This window comes from Thalassophryne amazonica, chromosome 18 (assembly GCF_902500255.1).
Source record: "Thalassophryne amazonica chromosome 18, fThaAma1.1, whole genome shotgun sequence".
Lineage (NCBI taxonomy): Eukaryota > Metazoa > Chordata > Actinopteri > Batrachoidiformes > Batrachoididae > Thalassophryne > Thalassophryne amazonica.
In genome coordinates, this window is record NC_047120.1 from 68,825,033 (window position 1) to 68,841,757 (window position 16,725).

Sequence of the window (16,725 nt, forward strand, 5' to 3'; positions counted from 1 at the left end):
TTGCTGTACTCCTTCACTAAGACCCAACACCACCTTCTTTTTGCTGTATGGTCGTTACCTTTCAGCTTAATGGTGCATTACTGCCACCTTCTGTCCCAAAGTGTGACACAGATAGGACCTTATTCAGATCAGTATACTGGAGCAGTTTATGTGTGTAGATGGTGCCATTTTGTGACCATATATGATATTGGATTATTTTATAACAGAATTTGTTTCAAAATGTAAAATGTATGACACCAGAAGATGTCACCTCAAAAATTATGAAGCATTTTTAGAATTTACTGATAATCCTACAGGCTAAATATAAAGAAGAAAATGTGGTGAGTATTTTTATTTATTTTACTTTATTTTTTTTTTTTTATCCAAACCCAGATTGCTCAAATTGTCCCTCAAACAAAAAGCATCTTTTCACAAAATTTTGTCAGAAACCTGTGACAGCCTTTTTTGATGTAGCTTCTGTAGACAGTCGGGGGAAATCATATGATCTCTGCCCTCCTCTGTGGATTGACTGAGGTAATGATGGTACAAAAAGTACTGCAGTACTCATTCACAGTAATTATTTGTTGCAGACCCGCTTTATTACATCTGTACGCCGTACTAGCAGGTGCAATGGTGTTGTTTGCAGTCCTTTGTATCCATCCATGTATAAACAAAACAACTCATATGGTTTGGATCAAATTTGGACCTTTGGACCACCCTCTATGGAATTTCTGAGAGTCAGCCAGGAAAGGTAATCAAGGCCATATGCCAAGGTCAAAATCTGCGGTCAGATTTATGTATTGGGGGGGGGGGGGGGGGGCGTTGTTAAAGATACACTTGTGGTTACTATTAAACACGATTATGAAGTCATGACCATTGACCTCGAATTTTGAAAGGTCAACCTGAAGGTCATAACTGTTTAGGTCAAAGAGTTTGGAGCCGGCCTGGATTGGAGGTGTGTTAGTCAAGAATAAAGTCGTTCTCTTTTGGTCAGAGTTGCACACCACCTGCAAAATGTCAAAAATACAATAACAAAATAAATGACCAGTAATAAATGTATAAATCATTTAACATATTTTCCTGTTGTTATTTACACAGAAATTTTATATTTAAAGTTTTTGAGAATTAAAATATTTTATAACGCTATCACCAATAAGGGAAGTTGATAACGTTAGTTGCACCACTTGCCTTTTTCTACTGATTTGTTAATGCTGATGGTGTAAGTGTGTGTGTATACTTTATGTTTGTGCCCTCTCACCGACTCAGGGATTCAGTGAAATATTGTAAATTTTGCACCTTTTAAATATTGTGTGAAGTCTTTTTGGATGTTTTCTTGTTGGGGTAGTGGGACACCCCACTACAGCACCCCAACCCAAATCCTCTTCTCACAGCCATGCACAGAACCATATATTACAGTATTTCTGCACCACAAATAAAATAAAAATAAAAAAAATTCACAAATCTGTGTCGCACATACTGTATATTGCTGGTGTTTCATCTTCTTGTTTGTTTGCAGAAAGCAGCTCACCAAAAGAGTGTCTAACATGTGAAAAGAAAACCAAATGCACCATTTTCAGTTAATTTAATTCACTGTAGAAGTTCTTTTGAAAGATACGCAGAAGATTTCATCTTTGCAGTTAGGACTGATATTTCTGATGCTCTCCACACTTTTCCTGCCAAACATATCAATCCTGTCCAGATATGCAGTTCCAGTATGAACCCCACCAGCGGACCGAGGTGCCTCTGCTGCGCTCAGATGAGGAGCTGATCGAAACCCTGGAAGACAACCAGGTCCAGCTGCAGACCCTCCTGTCTTGCAAGTACATTGCCCACTTTCTGGATGAAGTGTCTTCATGGCAGAACAAGCTGTCTGTCGCTGATTCGGTCATCACCATCTGGTTCGAAGTGCAGAGGGCATGGACCCACTTGGAGAGCATTTTCATTGGCTCGGAGGACATCCGCATGCAGTTGCCTGAGGTTGCACTCACAAAAATAGATGCTTGCATGGAATCATATCTAGTCACTGAGTTAATTACAACACTGTAGTGAAGGCGTGAGTCATTTTTAGGTGTCTGCAGCTGTCACCAGTATGAACTCAGATGTACATTTTAACTTAGATTACACTAGTGTTCAGACTAATAGTAGTGCTCTGTGACTAAAAAGATTAATCCAGGTTTTGAGTATATTTCTTATTGTTACATGGGAAACAAGGTACCAGTAGATTCTCACAAATCCAACAAGATCAAGCATTCATGATGTGCACACTCTTAAGGCTATGAAATTGGGCAATTAGTAAAAAAAGTAGAAAAGGGGGTGTTCACAATAATAGTAGTGTGGCATTCAGTCAGTAAGTAAGTCAGGTGTGAATCAGGCGTCCCATGTCCAGATGACTCATGCTACTTAATACCTGAGCTGGAAAAAGTAACACAGGCTCTTGCACAAGGCTCCACATGAAGATCCCAGGTGCAGTTAAGACTAAAAAGGAAGTTAATGCTCTTCTTTCCCCAAGTTAATTTCCACTTACAGATGAGTATTACTCATGATTTACTGTTACCTTCCACCAAACTATATTCTCCATCCAAGCTTTACTTCCCCGTTTTCCTCACCTCTTTAGTCAGGCATCATATATCTTTAGAGAAACATTTGCACTCCAGTTCCATGTCCTCCACATGGATCTCTCTCCAGGGTGCGGTTGTCCATGCAGCCATGCTAGATTCCACCACCATGATCAAATCCCACAGCTCCTTCAGCAGGCCCAATTCATTCATAAGGATGAAGCCAGCACCTGTTGAACATGCTTTTCTCTTTGAAAGCCTGAGGAAAATGGGACGTTCAAGACATTGTTCAGAAGAACAGCATAGTTTGATTAAAAAGTTGATTGGAGAGGGGAAAACTTATACGTAGGTGCAAAAAATTATAGGCTGTTCATCTACAATGATCTCCAATGCTTTAAAATGGACAAAAAAACCAAAGACACGTGGAAGAAAATGGAAAACAACCATCAAAATGGATAGAAGAATAACCAGAATGGCAAAGGCTCACCCATTGATCAGCTCCAGGATGATCAAAGAGAGTTTGGAGTTACCTGTAAGTGCTGTGACAGAAGACACCTGTGTGAAGCTAATTTATTTGCAAGAATCCCTCGCAAAGTCCCTCTGTTAAAAGACGTGCAGAAGAGGTTACAATTTGCCAAAGAACACATCAACTTGCCTAAAGAGAAATGGAGGAATATTTTGTGGACTGATGAGAGTAAAATTGTTCTTTTTGGGTCCAAGGGCCGCAGACAGTTTGTGAGACGACCCCAAACTCTGAATTCAAGCCACAGTTCACAGTGAAGATAGAGAAGCATGCTGGTGCAAGCATCATGATATGGGCATGTTTCTCCTACTATGTGTTGGGCCTATATATCGCATACCAGGTATCATGGATCAGTTTGGATATGTCAAAATACTTGAAGAGGTCATGTTGCCTTATGCTGAAGATGACATGCCCTTGAAATGGGTGTTTCAACAAGACAATGACCCCAAGCACACTAGTAAACAAGCAAAATCTTGGTTTCAAACCAACAAAATTAATGTTGTGGAGTGGCCTGCCCAATCCCCGGACCTAAATCCAATTGAGAACTTGTGGGGTGACATCAAAAAAGCTGTTTCTGAAGCAAAACCAAGAAATGTGAATAAATTGTGGAATGTTATTAAAGAATCTTGGAGTGGAATAACAGCTGAAAGGTGCCACAAGTTGGTTGACTCCATGCCTCGCAGATGTGAAGAAATCATGAAAAACTGTGGTTATACAACTAAATACTAGTTTAGTGATTCACAGGATTGCTAAAAAAGCAGTTTGAACATAATAGTTTTGAGTTTGTAGCGTCAACAGCAGATGCTACTATTATTGTGAACACCCCCTTTTCTACTTTTTTTTTTTTTACTAATAGCCCAATTTCATAGCCTTAAGAGTGTGCATATCATGAATGCTTGGTCTTGTTGGATTTGTGAGAATCTACTGGTACCTTGTTTCCCATGTAACAAGAAATATACTCAAAACCTGGATTATTCTTTTTAGTCACTTAGCACTACTATTATTCTGAACACTACTGTAACTTGCCCATCCCCCAAGTTTAGAAAAACAGAATTGCACTGGTTTGGGCCTGTGTTTTAGTTCACCTTCTCTAAATTCTCTGGCTGGGCTTCCTTGTGAAATCTTCTGCAGGACTCAAAGCGGTTCAAAGGGATTGATGGTGATTTCAGAGAGCTGGCAAATGCAATGCTTCAAACGCCGAACATCATGGAGGCCACCAATAAACCCGGTCTTTTCATCAAACTGGAGGACATCCAGAGCAGGTGAGAGCTCAGATGACAGACTGTCTGTGTCCTTACTGTTGGTTTTAATGTTTTCACTTTCCCATTCATGCACACACTTTTTATTTCTCTGCAGGTTGTCTATGTGTGAAAAGGCTCTGGCCGAGTACCTGGACACCAAACGTTTGGCTTTCCCTCGATTCTACTTCATTTCATCAGCTGATCTGTTAGACATCCTCTCCAATGGGACCAGTCCACAAAAGGTGGCTCAGTTGTGTTTCACTTACCACTTTAGAGCCTGAGCCTGCGCACCATTAATATTCAATCTGTTTGTGGAGCACAGCTTCAAAAAAAAAAGAAAAACAGCAGTGCTTGTTTTCTGCAACGAAGTCAGAGGTGGTTTGGTAAAAGTGTTCCACTGCACCATTTAGCTCTTCTGCTGATGTTTGTAGTACCCTGACAGTCCACACAGGGGTACTGTTGATTACAGTTTATTTTTCTTCTTCAGCTTCTATCATGAAGACATTGTCTTATGCATTTCCACCTTGAAGAAATAAATCTCTGTTAAGCACAATTTGCCAGTAAGATGGTTAGCTGGCTTCTGGAGAACATGGGTCCTGCCTTTCTTTTAACAATTCTGAAAATGCAGTAATGAAATGTTTAATAGTAAAGAAAATACCAGTCAGAGTGTGAATTACTTGTAAATGAAGGCCAAGCTGAATGTGGCTGCAATACTGTATTTATTCAGGTCCAGAAGCATCTGTCCAAGCTGTTTGACAACATGGCTAAAATGCGATTCGAGGCAGATGGAGAGGGGAATCCTTCGAAGACTGCTCTGGGCATGTACAGCAAAGAGGAGGAGTATGTTCCCTTTAATCAGCCCTGTGACTGCACTGGACAGGTACTGCGATCCTCTGAATTTGTTAGGAAGTATAAAGATTAGTGTTTCTAATTGATGTTGCAGTCATTCAATGCACAGCTGGGTGTATCTAACTATACCATAAATGATCTCACGTCTGTGGCTCTGTATGTGTCTTTATGCCTGTGTCTGCACATAGGCGGCACTCTTGGCATAGTGTGAACAAGCTTCCACATCTCTTGATGAAAAACCACCTCTGAGATGATCTGTTAGGCCAATTAACCACACAACCAGCCATATTGTTACAGATAATAAAATACCCACAAAGGAGCCATTTGGTGATGCTAACCTTAGCCATTACATCATGCTATGTGATGTTCGGAACTTCTAAAAGATGACGCTGTTTTCAAGACAGTGACATGAACGATTACATCCATCATGAATCACTGCTTTAACAGGCTCACCTAAGAGCTTTGATTACAGTTTATTTCATTTTATATAGCACCAAATCACATCAAAGGTGCCTCAAGTTGCTTCACACAAGTATGTTCTAACCTTACTAACCCCTAGAGCAAGCACACAGGCGAGAGCGGTAAGGAAAAACTCCCTCTGATGATATTGAAGATGAAACCTCAAGCAGACCAGACTCAAAGGGTCACAGGCAACAGCTTGAAAATAAACCTGTAAAAATCCAAAACGCATTGTGTTGGTTGGTGCATCAAAAACCAGCTTTAGAGGTGCATACGGCCACCTACTGTATCAGAATGTTTGGAATCACGGCATTAATTAAGTAAATACGAGAGTAGGCTGAAAAGTTCTAAGGCTCACCAAGAAGGAGAAATGCCATTTCAATAAAACTTGACATGCATTAATTCAACTCTTCTGATGACTAACTGTGTTTTTTCTTCCAGGTTGTGAGGTAGTTTGTGGTTCATAGCCAAGTTTGAAAGTTCATGGTAGAGGGAAACTGCAAAAATGGACAAAATCTGGCATCGCGGTGTGATTAAGTACCTGCATAAGAAGGGGTTAAAGCCCAAGGACATTCATGCGGATATGGTTGCTACATTAGGGGATGAAGCTCCCTCCATATCTACAGTGCAGAAGTGGGCAGCTGAATTTAAGAGGTGCAGAGAGAGCCTTGAAGACGACCCAAGGTCTGGGCGGCCTGCAACAGCCACAACCCAGAAAAACATTGACCTTGTTCATGAAATGGTGATGGACGACAGACGATCGACGATTAATTAGCTAGCAGATGCTGTGGGAATATCCTGTGAGAGAATTGAACACATTCTGCATGAAGAACTTGGAATGTCAAAGGTGTCAGCTCGATGGGTGCCATGTCTTCTGACACCTGATCAGAAACGCATCAGGCTAGTCATGTCGAAGGCAAACTTGGTGCAATCTGAAGAGGATCCAGCCAATTACATGGAACGTTTTCTTACCCAGGATAAGTGTTGGGTTCACCACTTTGAACCAGAGACAAAAAAACAATCAATGCAGTGGAAACACCCAAGGTCACCACCTCCAAAGAAGGCCAAGGTCGTTTCGTCTGCGGGGAAGATCATGGTTTCAGTTTTCTGGGATGCCAAGGGCATTGTGTTCGTGGACTATCTTGAAAAAGGACAAACCATAAATGGACAGTACTATTCTAACCTACTGAGACAGTTACGCAAGGCTATCAAAAAGAAGCGACCAGGAAAGCTGACGAAAGGGGTGCTGTTCCATCAAGACAATGCCCCAGCTCACAAGTCAACAGTGGCCATGGCCACTATCCACGAGTGTGGATTCGAACTGGTAGATCACCCACCATACTCCCCTGACTTGGCACCCTCGGACTTTCATCTTCCCAAACCTGAAAAAAACTTGGCTGGGAAGCACTATCGGAGCAATGATGAGGTGATGGCTGCCGTTGAGGACTATTTTGACTCTCAAGATGAAAGCTTCTATGCCAAGGGAATCAAATCACTCAAGCACCGCTGGAAGAAGTGTGCGGAGTTACAGGGAGACTATGTAGAAAAATAACTCTGAATTTGCTCAATTCGACAACTGCATCATAGTCAGCCTTAGAACCTTTCAGCCTACCCTCGTACAATAAAGAATGTGAAACAATAAATTGAAAATCAAAGTAAAACATAGAATAAATATCTCAAAACTATTAGGAAACAAGCACAAGTCTGATTGTTTTAGCACTTTTAAAAGAATGAACAAGAGCACTCTGCTGTAGATTTGTAGCCTAAAAACATCTTAATGCACTGATTCCTCTGCTAGTATTAACAAATGAAATGAAGCTGACCGACAAAACCTGAAATATCGTTGATTCATACTTTCTGCAATGAAATAAGTCCAAGTAAATGTAAGAATCACTGCAGTGTGGGTTTGTTGTTCCATTTTTTTCTGATTTGGGGTTGTAAAGCAAAAGGTTGAATAATTGCCGCTTAATAGCTGCAGTTTGTAGAACATAATTCAGGTTTGTTTGGTTCTGATCGACAGAAGTCTGTTTCCGTCAGTTTATTGTAGCTGGGCATTTGCATTTCTGATGACAGGGAGAACTGATTAGGGAATCTGGAACCTGTTTGCACCTGTTCTGTCTGCCTTCACTTGTTTCAGTGCTGACAAATAATGAAAATAAAATCACTTACCACATTTGTTCTATAATGGAAACTCACTAGAAGAAAGTATAAATCAAATGTTGCTATCCAAACCCACGATAAAGGAAACAAAGCGAAATGGATTCTGTTGTTGCTCTTGGGGTTTTTATATCAAAGCTCGTAAATCCATTAATTTTCTATTACATTGCATAGTGTTTGCCTGATTCCACTTCCACTCTAATGCTCAGTAATGACCTCATTAGGGTCTATTGATAAGCGAGCCCGTCGGTGCTCATGTGACAGACATTTTTCTTCATTTGTATTCATAAGCTTCTGTTCTTGGCGTAGGTGGAGGTTTGGCTGAACCGTGTTCTGGAAACCATGCGCTGCACTGTGCGCCATGAGATGACCGAGGCAGTGACGGCCTATGAGGACAGACCCAGAGAACAGTGGCTGTTTGATTATCCAGCTCAGGTAAAAGGGCCCAGATTCTCTCAATTCCATTTATTTAAAAGGGACCATGTGCAATTAAAACATAAATGTTACCATTTGATGCATTACACCAGAGTTAGCCTTAGGCTAATTTGCATCTGCAGTCCCTAGACACAGAAAAATATTCCATATATAAAAACATAATAAATACAACACACACAAAGCATTAAACATCACTCACCAGATAAAAACATAAAGCAACACTATATATCGCACATAAAATGCCTCTCACAAGCACACACACACACTACATATTCATAGGGTGTAGCAGCATGCAGAGCACACAACACTACACCCAGTGCACACACTCCTTGTCTTAAAAAAAGAAAAAAAAGATGAGCACTAACATATTAGTGGGTGCATTGTTGTGAGAGTTTTTGTCTGGAATAGTGTTCCATTGTGTGACCGCTTTAGCAGAAAAAGGCTGCCTGCCCAAACCTGAGTAACAAAAGGGTAGACATGTATGGAAGCTATTCTAGTGGACCTTACAAAGCCACGGTAACAGACAAACTTGCACAAACAGGTGGCAGGCAAGCCTTTTAAGATTTTGTAAACAGTACATAGATTTGAAAATATCCTAAAATTTTCATAAGTTAATAGATTGTACTTATGCAGTATATTACAGTGGTGATACCTCAGTGGCTTTTTTGTCAAAAAAAAAAAAAAAAAGGATGGAAGCTTGCATTTGATCCATTAATCACTGTACTGGTTATCTGGAGACATTTCCTTGTAAAACCATTTCTGGTCATGATGGATATTTCTATTTTGAGTACAAACTCGCTAATACTTTGCATGCACAACATTCCGAGTGCATCAATTAACACCTGAAATCCCAGTGAATATGATTATGTGCCTGTGATAATGGAAGCCACCTGGAAATGGATTTGTGGGCATTCTGCCTTTATGGGGTTTAGTGGGGATAACAAGCTGGTATTTGTATTGGTGACTTGGAAAACATGATCTGTGCTCTAAACCCTATCATTGCAGTTTTAGGTTTTAGTGTTTGATGCTCCTAAAGAAAAACTGTCTGTATTTAGATATCACAGCATATGAATTTGGAAACAGGCAAAATTTATTTGCACAGTGTCTCCAATCACAGCCACTGAAGCTTGAAGTGGATTCATGGGTGTCTTGGTGGCTTCCCTCACTGGTCTATGTGTATAACTCCTCAGCCATTCCCAAACTTAAGAATGCCAGGCCCACTTTGAAATCTGTAAAGCATCTATGGGCCACGCTAACATTTAATCACAATTTTGATTGCTGCTCAAAGCTGAGATGAAACATTTCTACTGAGGCCTTCATATCTACATGGAAGTGGGCTTCTTCATGGAGGCCGCCATGTTGATACGGTAGCCAAAAAGGGACATACTTGCTTTTAGGAGCCCTCATTTTTGTGAAATGGCAGATCATACATGTTGCTTAAGGCAAGGGAGCATGAATCTCTGTTGTCAAAGACACAAAAACATGAAAGGAAATAAAATCCTTGTCCATCCGTCCGTCCGTCTGTGTGTCTGTGTTCAGCATAAGTCCAGTCCTGTTACTGCTACAGTCTTCAAATTCACAGGGAACATTCCTGGGACACAGACCTTGCACAAGTTCAGAGATGGCTAACCTTGACATATTTTAGGAGGTATTTTAAGCAAGGGCACAATTTAGAACTAGAAATTGGGGGGGGGGGGGGGGGGACAAAGTGTGAGGCCCGCAGGGCCAAAGCCCATAGGCCGGGGGTCTGGGGGCCGCTTTAGGCCCCCAGAAGCCAATGGTTTCTAGATAAGCTCAGATAGGCAGCATTGACCTGTTTACAACACCTGTTTCTTGTTTGTCACATTCTGAATTTTCTGGGACTGCATTTAGCCAGATTTGAAACCAAAAATAGTTGCCTCTAGGGACTAGAGTCTACACATAAGTACAGACAGTTGCCCAGTTCCGGATCACCTTTTTGAAAGTCCCGCTATACGGAGCCATAATGCAACTGAATGTCCTTTAATTGTGTATTGTTGTATTGGGTATTTGGATGTTATCTAGCTGAACAAGTCTGGGTGGAGTAGCGCTTCTACTTAAAGTGTGAAGCCACATTATGTGTGGTACAAACATTTGCCAGAAATGGATCACTTTTGCTGGTTCCGGATCACGACACTCTGCATCACTTTGGGTTCATTCCTGGCATCTGGCTGGAGCCCTTCTAATGCAGAATGATACACACTGTGCCCAAGAATGTGTTTTGAACACAAAATGATAGAAATTATACTTATTAAATGAGAATTTACTTAGTTTCGAAAGGCGCCGTTATATTTTTTACAAGCAAAAAATGAAGTGTGAAGGTGAGATTTCTCCCGAATTAAAAAGTAAAAGCCCCCACATTCATGCCCATTCGTGGTGTTGAGATGACCCCCAAAGTCCACATGACTCACAAGTACAGACACGAGGCTGTTGCTTCAGTAATCCGCAACCGGCAAATGTTCGCGTCGGAGATAAATGCACGCAGCAATTAAACAGCAAGACATAACACAGTGACAATTTCTACCCATGTAAGTAAGTATTTTCCCACTCTAGAACCAAAAACACCAAATGGCTAACTCACCTTTGCTACGTCTTAGAGATCGTTACTTTCAAACTTCCAGGAATGAGTGGGTGAGAAAAAGCACGCACACCGCAGACACCGGGATGTTTTGATTCCTCTGCTGTTCACAAGGATGGCTGTATCCGGTCGAGCTTGTGGTCGTTTGTAGACAAAACATCAATCTTTCCATTGGTACCAAGTATTAGCTTATTCGTGCTGATTACGAGAAACGGCGGCACAAAAACTACAGCAGTGATCCGGAACTGGCAATGATCCAGAACTGGGCAAGTGACTGTATCAATGGACCATATGCTAATTTGCTTAATTCTGAAAGTTAGAAAAGGAAATCAGAAAAGCTGTCTGGGCCCATCTGCAATTATTGCTTGATCTCCAAAATCAGTCTATGCAAGCGAAATGATGTTCAGTATGAGTGTTGTCATTAGTGCCACTTCGAAAATTAAATTCATGATAAGTAATTTATCCTAAACTTATGATCTGTTGTTTTTTAAAACTTATGCAAAAACAAATCTTGAGAAAAAAAACAGTATGTAATAGTTAATAATTATTAAGAGCCTGTTCTTTCATATTTATGAATACATTTTACCACATTGCAGTTGTTTTTTAATGAAAACTCAACCTATCATTCTTTTTGAGTTCTACACATGTGGTGATACCTTATTTACACCAGGATGTTAATAAAATCAATGCTGGCTATTCTCAGAATAAAGTACTTATATCCACAGTTTCAAATTGCATAAGTCAAATGGTGTCCACTTTATGGTCTTCCCAAAACATTAAAATTACTGTTCTGGATGCTCAGAATGCATCTGAGATTATCTAGAAACCGTTGGCTTCTGGGGGCCTAAAGCGGGCAGAACTCAGTACAAATACATGTAATTTGGTCATTTTTCATAGGGGTCAGACTCATCAATAAAGTCAATTTAATGTACAATGGTTCATTTCAGGTCAGCTTGGTGTATAAGTCTCATTGTTCCAGGCAGTGATAACTACCAGCTGGTTGATAGAAGCAAGTTAGAGACAAAACCAAACCAGCTGATTTCAATAAAACAGCATACAGCCCGAGCGTGTTTTCACAGAGCAGACAGTCCGAATTCACCACTTCGCTGGAAGTAACGTGTCTCCGACGACACCAATATGCTGTGACAAACAGCTTGTCGAGAGCTGTATGTGGTTATTATTTCTCTCATGGTCTAACTCTCTTCAGGTGGTCCTGACCTGCACTCAGATCTGGTGGGCGTCTGATGTGGGCATGGCTTTTGCCCATTTGGAGGAGGGCTGTGACAAGGCCATGAAAAAGTACTACAAAAAACAGGTGTCCCAACTTAACACCCTCATCTCTATGCTGGTTGGCCAGCTGTCACCAGGCGATCGACAGAAGATCATGACCATCTGCACCATTGAGGTCCATGCAAGAGACGTGGTGGCCAAGTTGATTACACAGAAGGTGAGCACTTGAAGTTTTTATACATGTAAGGTGACCACTGCTGCTTCCTTTTAAGAGGCTATTGCAGTGAGTAATGCACTCAAGATATATAAGCTAGGTGCATCATTATCATAATTAGGTGCTGGAAAACTAAAGATTATTTCAGGCTTTATCTCAAGTCTTAGCACTCTGTCCTGCTTCTCCCCCCTCTGTCCCCATATTTAATGTTTGAAGGTGGACAATTCCCAAGCGTTTGTTTGGCTGTCCCAGCTGAGGCACCGATGGGATGAGAAGGACAGGCATTGTTTTTCAAACATCTGTGATGCTCAGTTTCTCTACTCCTATGAATATCTGGGCAACACACCGCGATTAGTCATCACTCCTCTGACAGACAGGTATGGAGGTGTCATTCTCTCTATTTCTGCTCGGAATGACACACACGAAATGTAATGATTGCCTGTCACCTGAAGGGTATAGTTATTATTTTACTTGTCCAAAGGCTTTCAGCAATTTATTCATGAAAATGGTGATAAAAAACCTTTAATGGCTATCTGTGAACATTTTGACAAAGTGGTTGCCTGATGTCAAAGAAACACAGCACTCTCAGGAAAGATGAATGGACTGTATTTATATAAAGACGTACAGATTTAGATCATTGGAATAAGTGGGAGTGAACCACTGTTTGGACAAGATGTGTTTGTTAATTTTTAAAATTGCCATGTCCACTGAGGTGCTAAATTTTGTGATACTAGTTGCATTTCACTTTTAGAATTAGAGCAACATTACTTGTAGATTGCTAAAAGCCCCATTCTCACTTTTATGGCTGTGCATTCTGCAAAGCCAAGGATAGAAACCATGTCCTTATCTTAAAAATCCTCAGAGGCGTCTCAGAGAGGTGTCCGTGATGAGCCGGGATATTCCATCATTGTGCTGTGGTCTTGTTTTAACCATGTCAGGATTTTCCAGCTCTTCCAGTATTCCTTATTTGTGTGTTGAACGTTGACACATTTTGGCAATCCTGTGCATTTCTGTGGAGGCATTTTCCAGAAGCACCAAAGTTTGCAAAAGTTACACTGGGTCATTCTGCGCGCACATGCACGTCGCAGCCAGAGACATTGAGAGGCTGGAGAGAGAGAGAGAGAGAGAGAGAGAGAGAGGGGCTGGAGGTTGGACGACAATCAAATGGAATGCTGACGGTACGGGAACTACGCAAACGATGAGGAACCATCAATCAATCAATCAATCAACTTTTTTCTTATATAGCGCCAAATCACAACAAACAGTTGCCCCAAGGCGCTCCATATTGTAAGGCAAGGCCATACAATAATTATGAAAAACCCCAATGGTCAAAACGACCCCCTATGAGCAAGCACTTGGCCACAGTGGGAAGGAAAAACTCCCTTTTAACAGGAAGAAACCTCCAGCAGAACCAGGCTCAGGGAGGGGCAGTCTTCTGCTGAGACTGGTTGGGGCTGAGGGAAAGAACCAGGAAAAAGACATGCCGAGAAGGGGGGCAGAGATCGATCACTGATGATTAAATGCAGAGTGATGCATACGGAGCAAAAAGAGAAAGAAACAGTGCATCATGGGAACCCCCCCACAGTCTACGTCTAAAGCAACATAACCAAGGGATGGTCCAGGGTCACCCGATCCAGCCCTAACTATAAGCCTTAGCGAAAAGGAAAGTTTTAAGCCTAATCTTAAAAGTAGAGAGGGTATCTGTCTCCCTGATCTGAATTGGGAGCTGGTTCCACAGGAGAGGAGCCTGAAAGCTGAAGGCTCTGCCTCCCATTCTACTCTTACAAACCCTAGGAACTACAAGTAAGCCCGCAGTCTGAGAGCGAAGCGCTCTAATGGGGTAATATGATACTACGAGGTCCCTAAGATAAGATGGGACCTGATTATTCAAAACCTTATAAGTAAGAAGAAGAATTTTAAATTCTATTCTAGAATTAACAGGAAGCCAATGAAGAGAGGCCAACACGGGTGAGATATGCTCTCTCCTGCTAGTCCCCGTCAGTACTCTAGCTGCAGCATTCTGAACCAACTGAAGGCTTTTTAGGGAACTTTTAGGACAACCTGATAATAATGAATTACAATAGTCCAGCCTAGAGGAAATAAATGCATGAATTAGTTTTTCAGCATCACTCTGAGACAAGACCTTTCTGATTTTAGAGATATTGCGTAAATGCAAAAAGGCAGTCCTACATATTTGTTTAATATGCGCTTTGAATGACATATCCTGATCAAAAATGACTCCAAGATTTCTCACAGTATTACTAGAGATCAGGGAAATGCCATCCAGAGTAACGATCTGGCTAGACACCATGCCTCTAAGATTTGTGGGGCCAAGTACAATAACTTCAGTTTTATCTGAGTTTAAAAGCAGGAAATTAGAGGTCATCCATGTCTTTATGTCTGTAAGACAATCCTGCAGTTTAGCTAATTGGTGTGTATCCTCTGGCTTCATGGATAGATAAATGTTGTGTGGGCCGCTGAAGAGGAGGTACTGCTGGCCCACCACCACCAGAGGGCGCCCTGCCTGGAGTGCGGGCTCCAGGCACCTGAGGGCGCTGCCGCCTTATGGGAGCAGCTGGGGTGACAGCTGTCACCCATCACTGGACACAGCTGTTCCACTCAGCACAGAGGTATATCAGGAGGACGGCGTCTCCACCTCAGTGCCGAGATATCGCCTAAGACTGAGGTAACATTCTCTGCATTCATATTCTGAACAACCAGCTAAAACTTGTTAAACCTTTTCAGGACTGTCGACTACTGGTAGCTACATTGCTTGGATAGTACTCACCTTCCTGCTATACATTGACAAGAGGTGGAGGCGGCTTCTCCCCTCTCCGTTACTGGGTGCTGTCGCATCCACACCTGTGTGTTGTTGCTCTCTCCCGCCAGCAGTACCGGATCCGACGAGCGGAGGCAGTGGCCACCTGGGAATTCGGGACTTGGCGGTTCCAGTATTTCCAGGGTTCGGTGGCAGAGGAGATCTGGGTGGTTCCGGTTCGACTGAGACGGACGTCTCCTACCTTCGAGCCTGCCCACACGACACCAGCGGATTCGACCCCAAATTGTGATTGCTGTATTCATTGTGCTCGTTTCACAATAGTAAATCTTGTTATTCACCTTCCTCCATTGTCCGTTCATTGCGCCCCCTGTTGTGGGTCCGTGTTCCTACACTTTCACAACAGGATATCTTGGCCACCTCGTCATGGACCCCGAGGGGCGTCAACCGGCTGTTGAACGGCCAATGGAAGACCAAGGCGCGTCGGCGGCTTCGGGAGGGGTAATCGGTGAGTTGCAGCGGATCCTCACCGTTTTCACCTCTCGGATCGATTTAATGACCGAGCAGCACGTTCTCCTAAACCGCAGGGTGGAGGCTCTCGCCGCACAAGTGGAGGCGCGCCCTCCGGGCGCCGCTGCGGCTCTCCCTCCTGAGGACCCTGCGCGTGAAAGTGACGTTCCACTGGTCGTTCAACGGTCCCTTCCTCCGTCCCCAGAAGCATACATAAGCCCTCCAGAGCCGTACGGAGGCTGTGTGGAGACGTGCGCGGATTTTCTGATGCAGTGTTCGCTCGTCTTCGCACAGCGTCCCGTGATGTACGCGACTGATGCTAGCAAAGTAGCTTATGTGATAAATCTGCTTCGCGGGGAGGCACGCGCTTGGGCTACAGCGCTCTGGGAGCAGAACTCACGGCTCCTTCACACGTACGATGGGTTTGTACGGGAGCTCAGAACGGTGTTCGACCATCCCAACAGAGGAGAGTCCGCTTCAACCGCACTACTGTCAATAAGACAGGGGCGTCGGAGCGCAGCTGCCTATGCAGTCGCCTTCCGCATCGCGGCGGCGAGATCCGGCTGGAATAGCACTGCCCTCCGCGCTGCCTTTGTAAACGGACTGTCACTGGTCCTAAAAGAGCACCTGGTGGCTAAGGACGAACCGCGGGATTTAGATGGGCTCATCGATCTAGTCATTCGACTCGACAACCGGTTAGAAGAACGCCGTCGGGAACGAGGCGAAGGGCATGGCCAGGCACGCGTCGTCCCTCTCCCTTCCGGGTCCGATCGAGCTCCGCCCTCCCCACGCTCCTCTGTTCCTGCGCTCCGTGCGCCTATGGCTCCACCTGCTGACGAAGCTATGGACACGAGCAGGGCAACATTTAGGGCACCTGGAGCACAAAGGAGGCGGGCCCACGGAGCTTGTTATGTTTGTGGCTCGAGTGAGCATCTCGCAAACGACTGCCCCGAGCGGTTAAAACTCCAACGCCCGCCCCTAGAGACTGGGCCAGGGGTGGGCCAAAACATTCACGTGGGACACACCCACATTGCTACACGACTCCCAGTCACGATCCTGTTTGAGGATTCAACCCTGAAGGCCCCAGCACTGGTGGACACGGGCTCTGAGGGGAATCTGCTTGACAGTAGATGGGCCAGGGAGATAGGGCTCCCTCTGGTGGCTCTTACCTCGCCTGTGCAGGTTCGGGCGCTAGATGGCT

At 43.3% G+C, this 16,725-nt stretch overlaps 1 protein-coding gene across 1 annotated transcript in view; it reads left to right on the forward strand.

Annotated features, from left to right (window-relative positions):
* The window catches only part of dnah9 (dynein, axonemal, heavy chain 9), a 396,633-nt gene that overhangs the window by 114,093 nt on the left and 265,815 nt on the right, over window positions 1-16,725 (forward strand). The window contains exons 26-32 of the mRNA XM_034193818.1: window positions 1,679-1,956; window positions 4,189-4,319; window positions 4,414-4,540; window positions 5,026-5,178; window positions 8,073-8,198; window positions 12,002-12,241; window positions 12,455-12,615. Of these exons, the coding sequence (XP_034049709.1) occupies window positions 1,679-1,956; window positions 4,189-4,319; window positions 4,414-4,540; window positions 5,026-5,178; window positions 8,073-8,198; window positions 12,002-12,241; window positions 12,455-12,615 (1,216 nt within the window). The remainder of the gene's footprint in view (window positions 1-1,678; window positions 1,957-4,188; window positions 4,320-4,413; window positions 4,541-5,025; window positions 5,179-8,072; window positions 8,199-12,001; window positions 12,242-12,454; window positions 12,616-16,725) is intronic.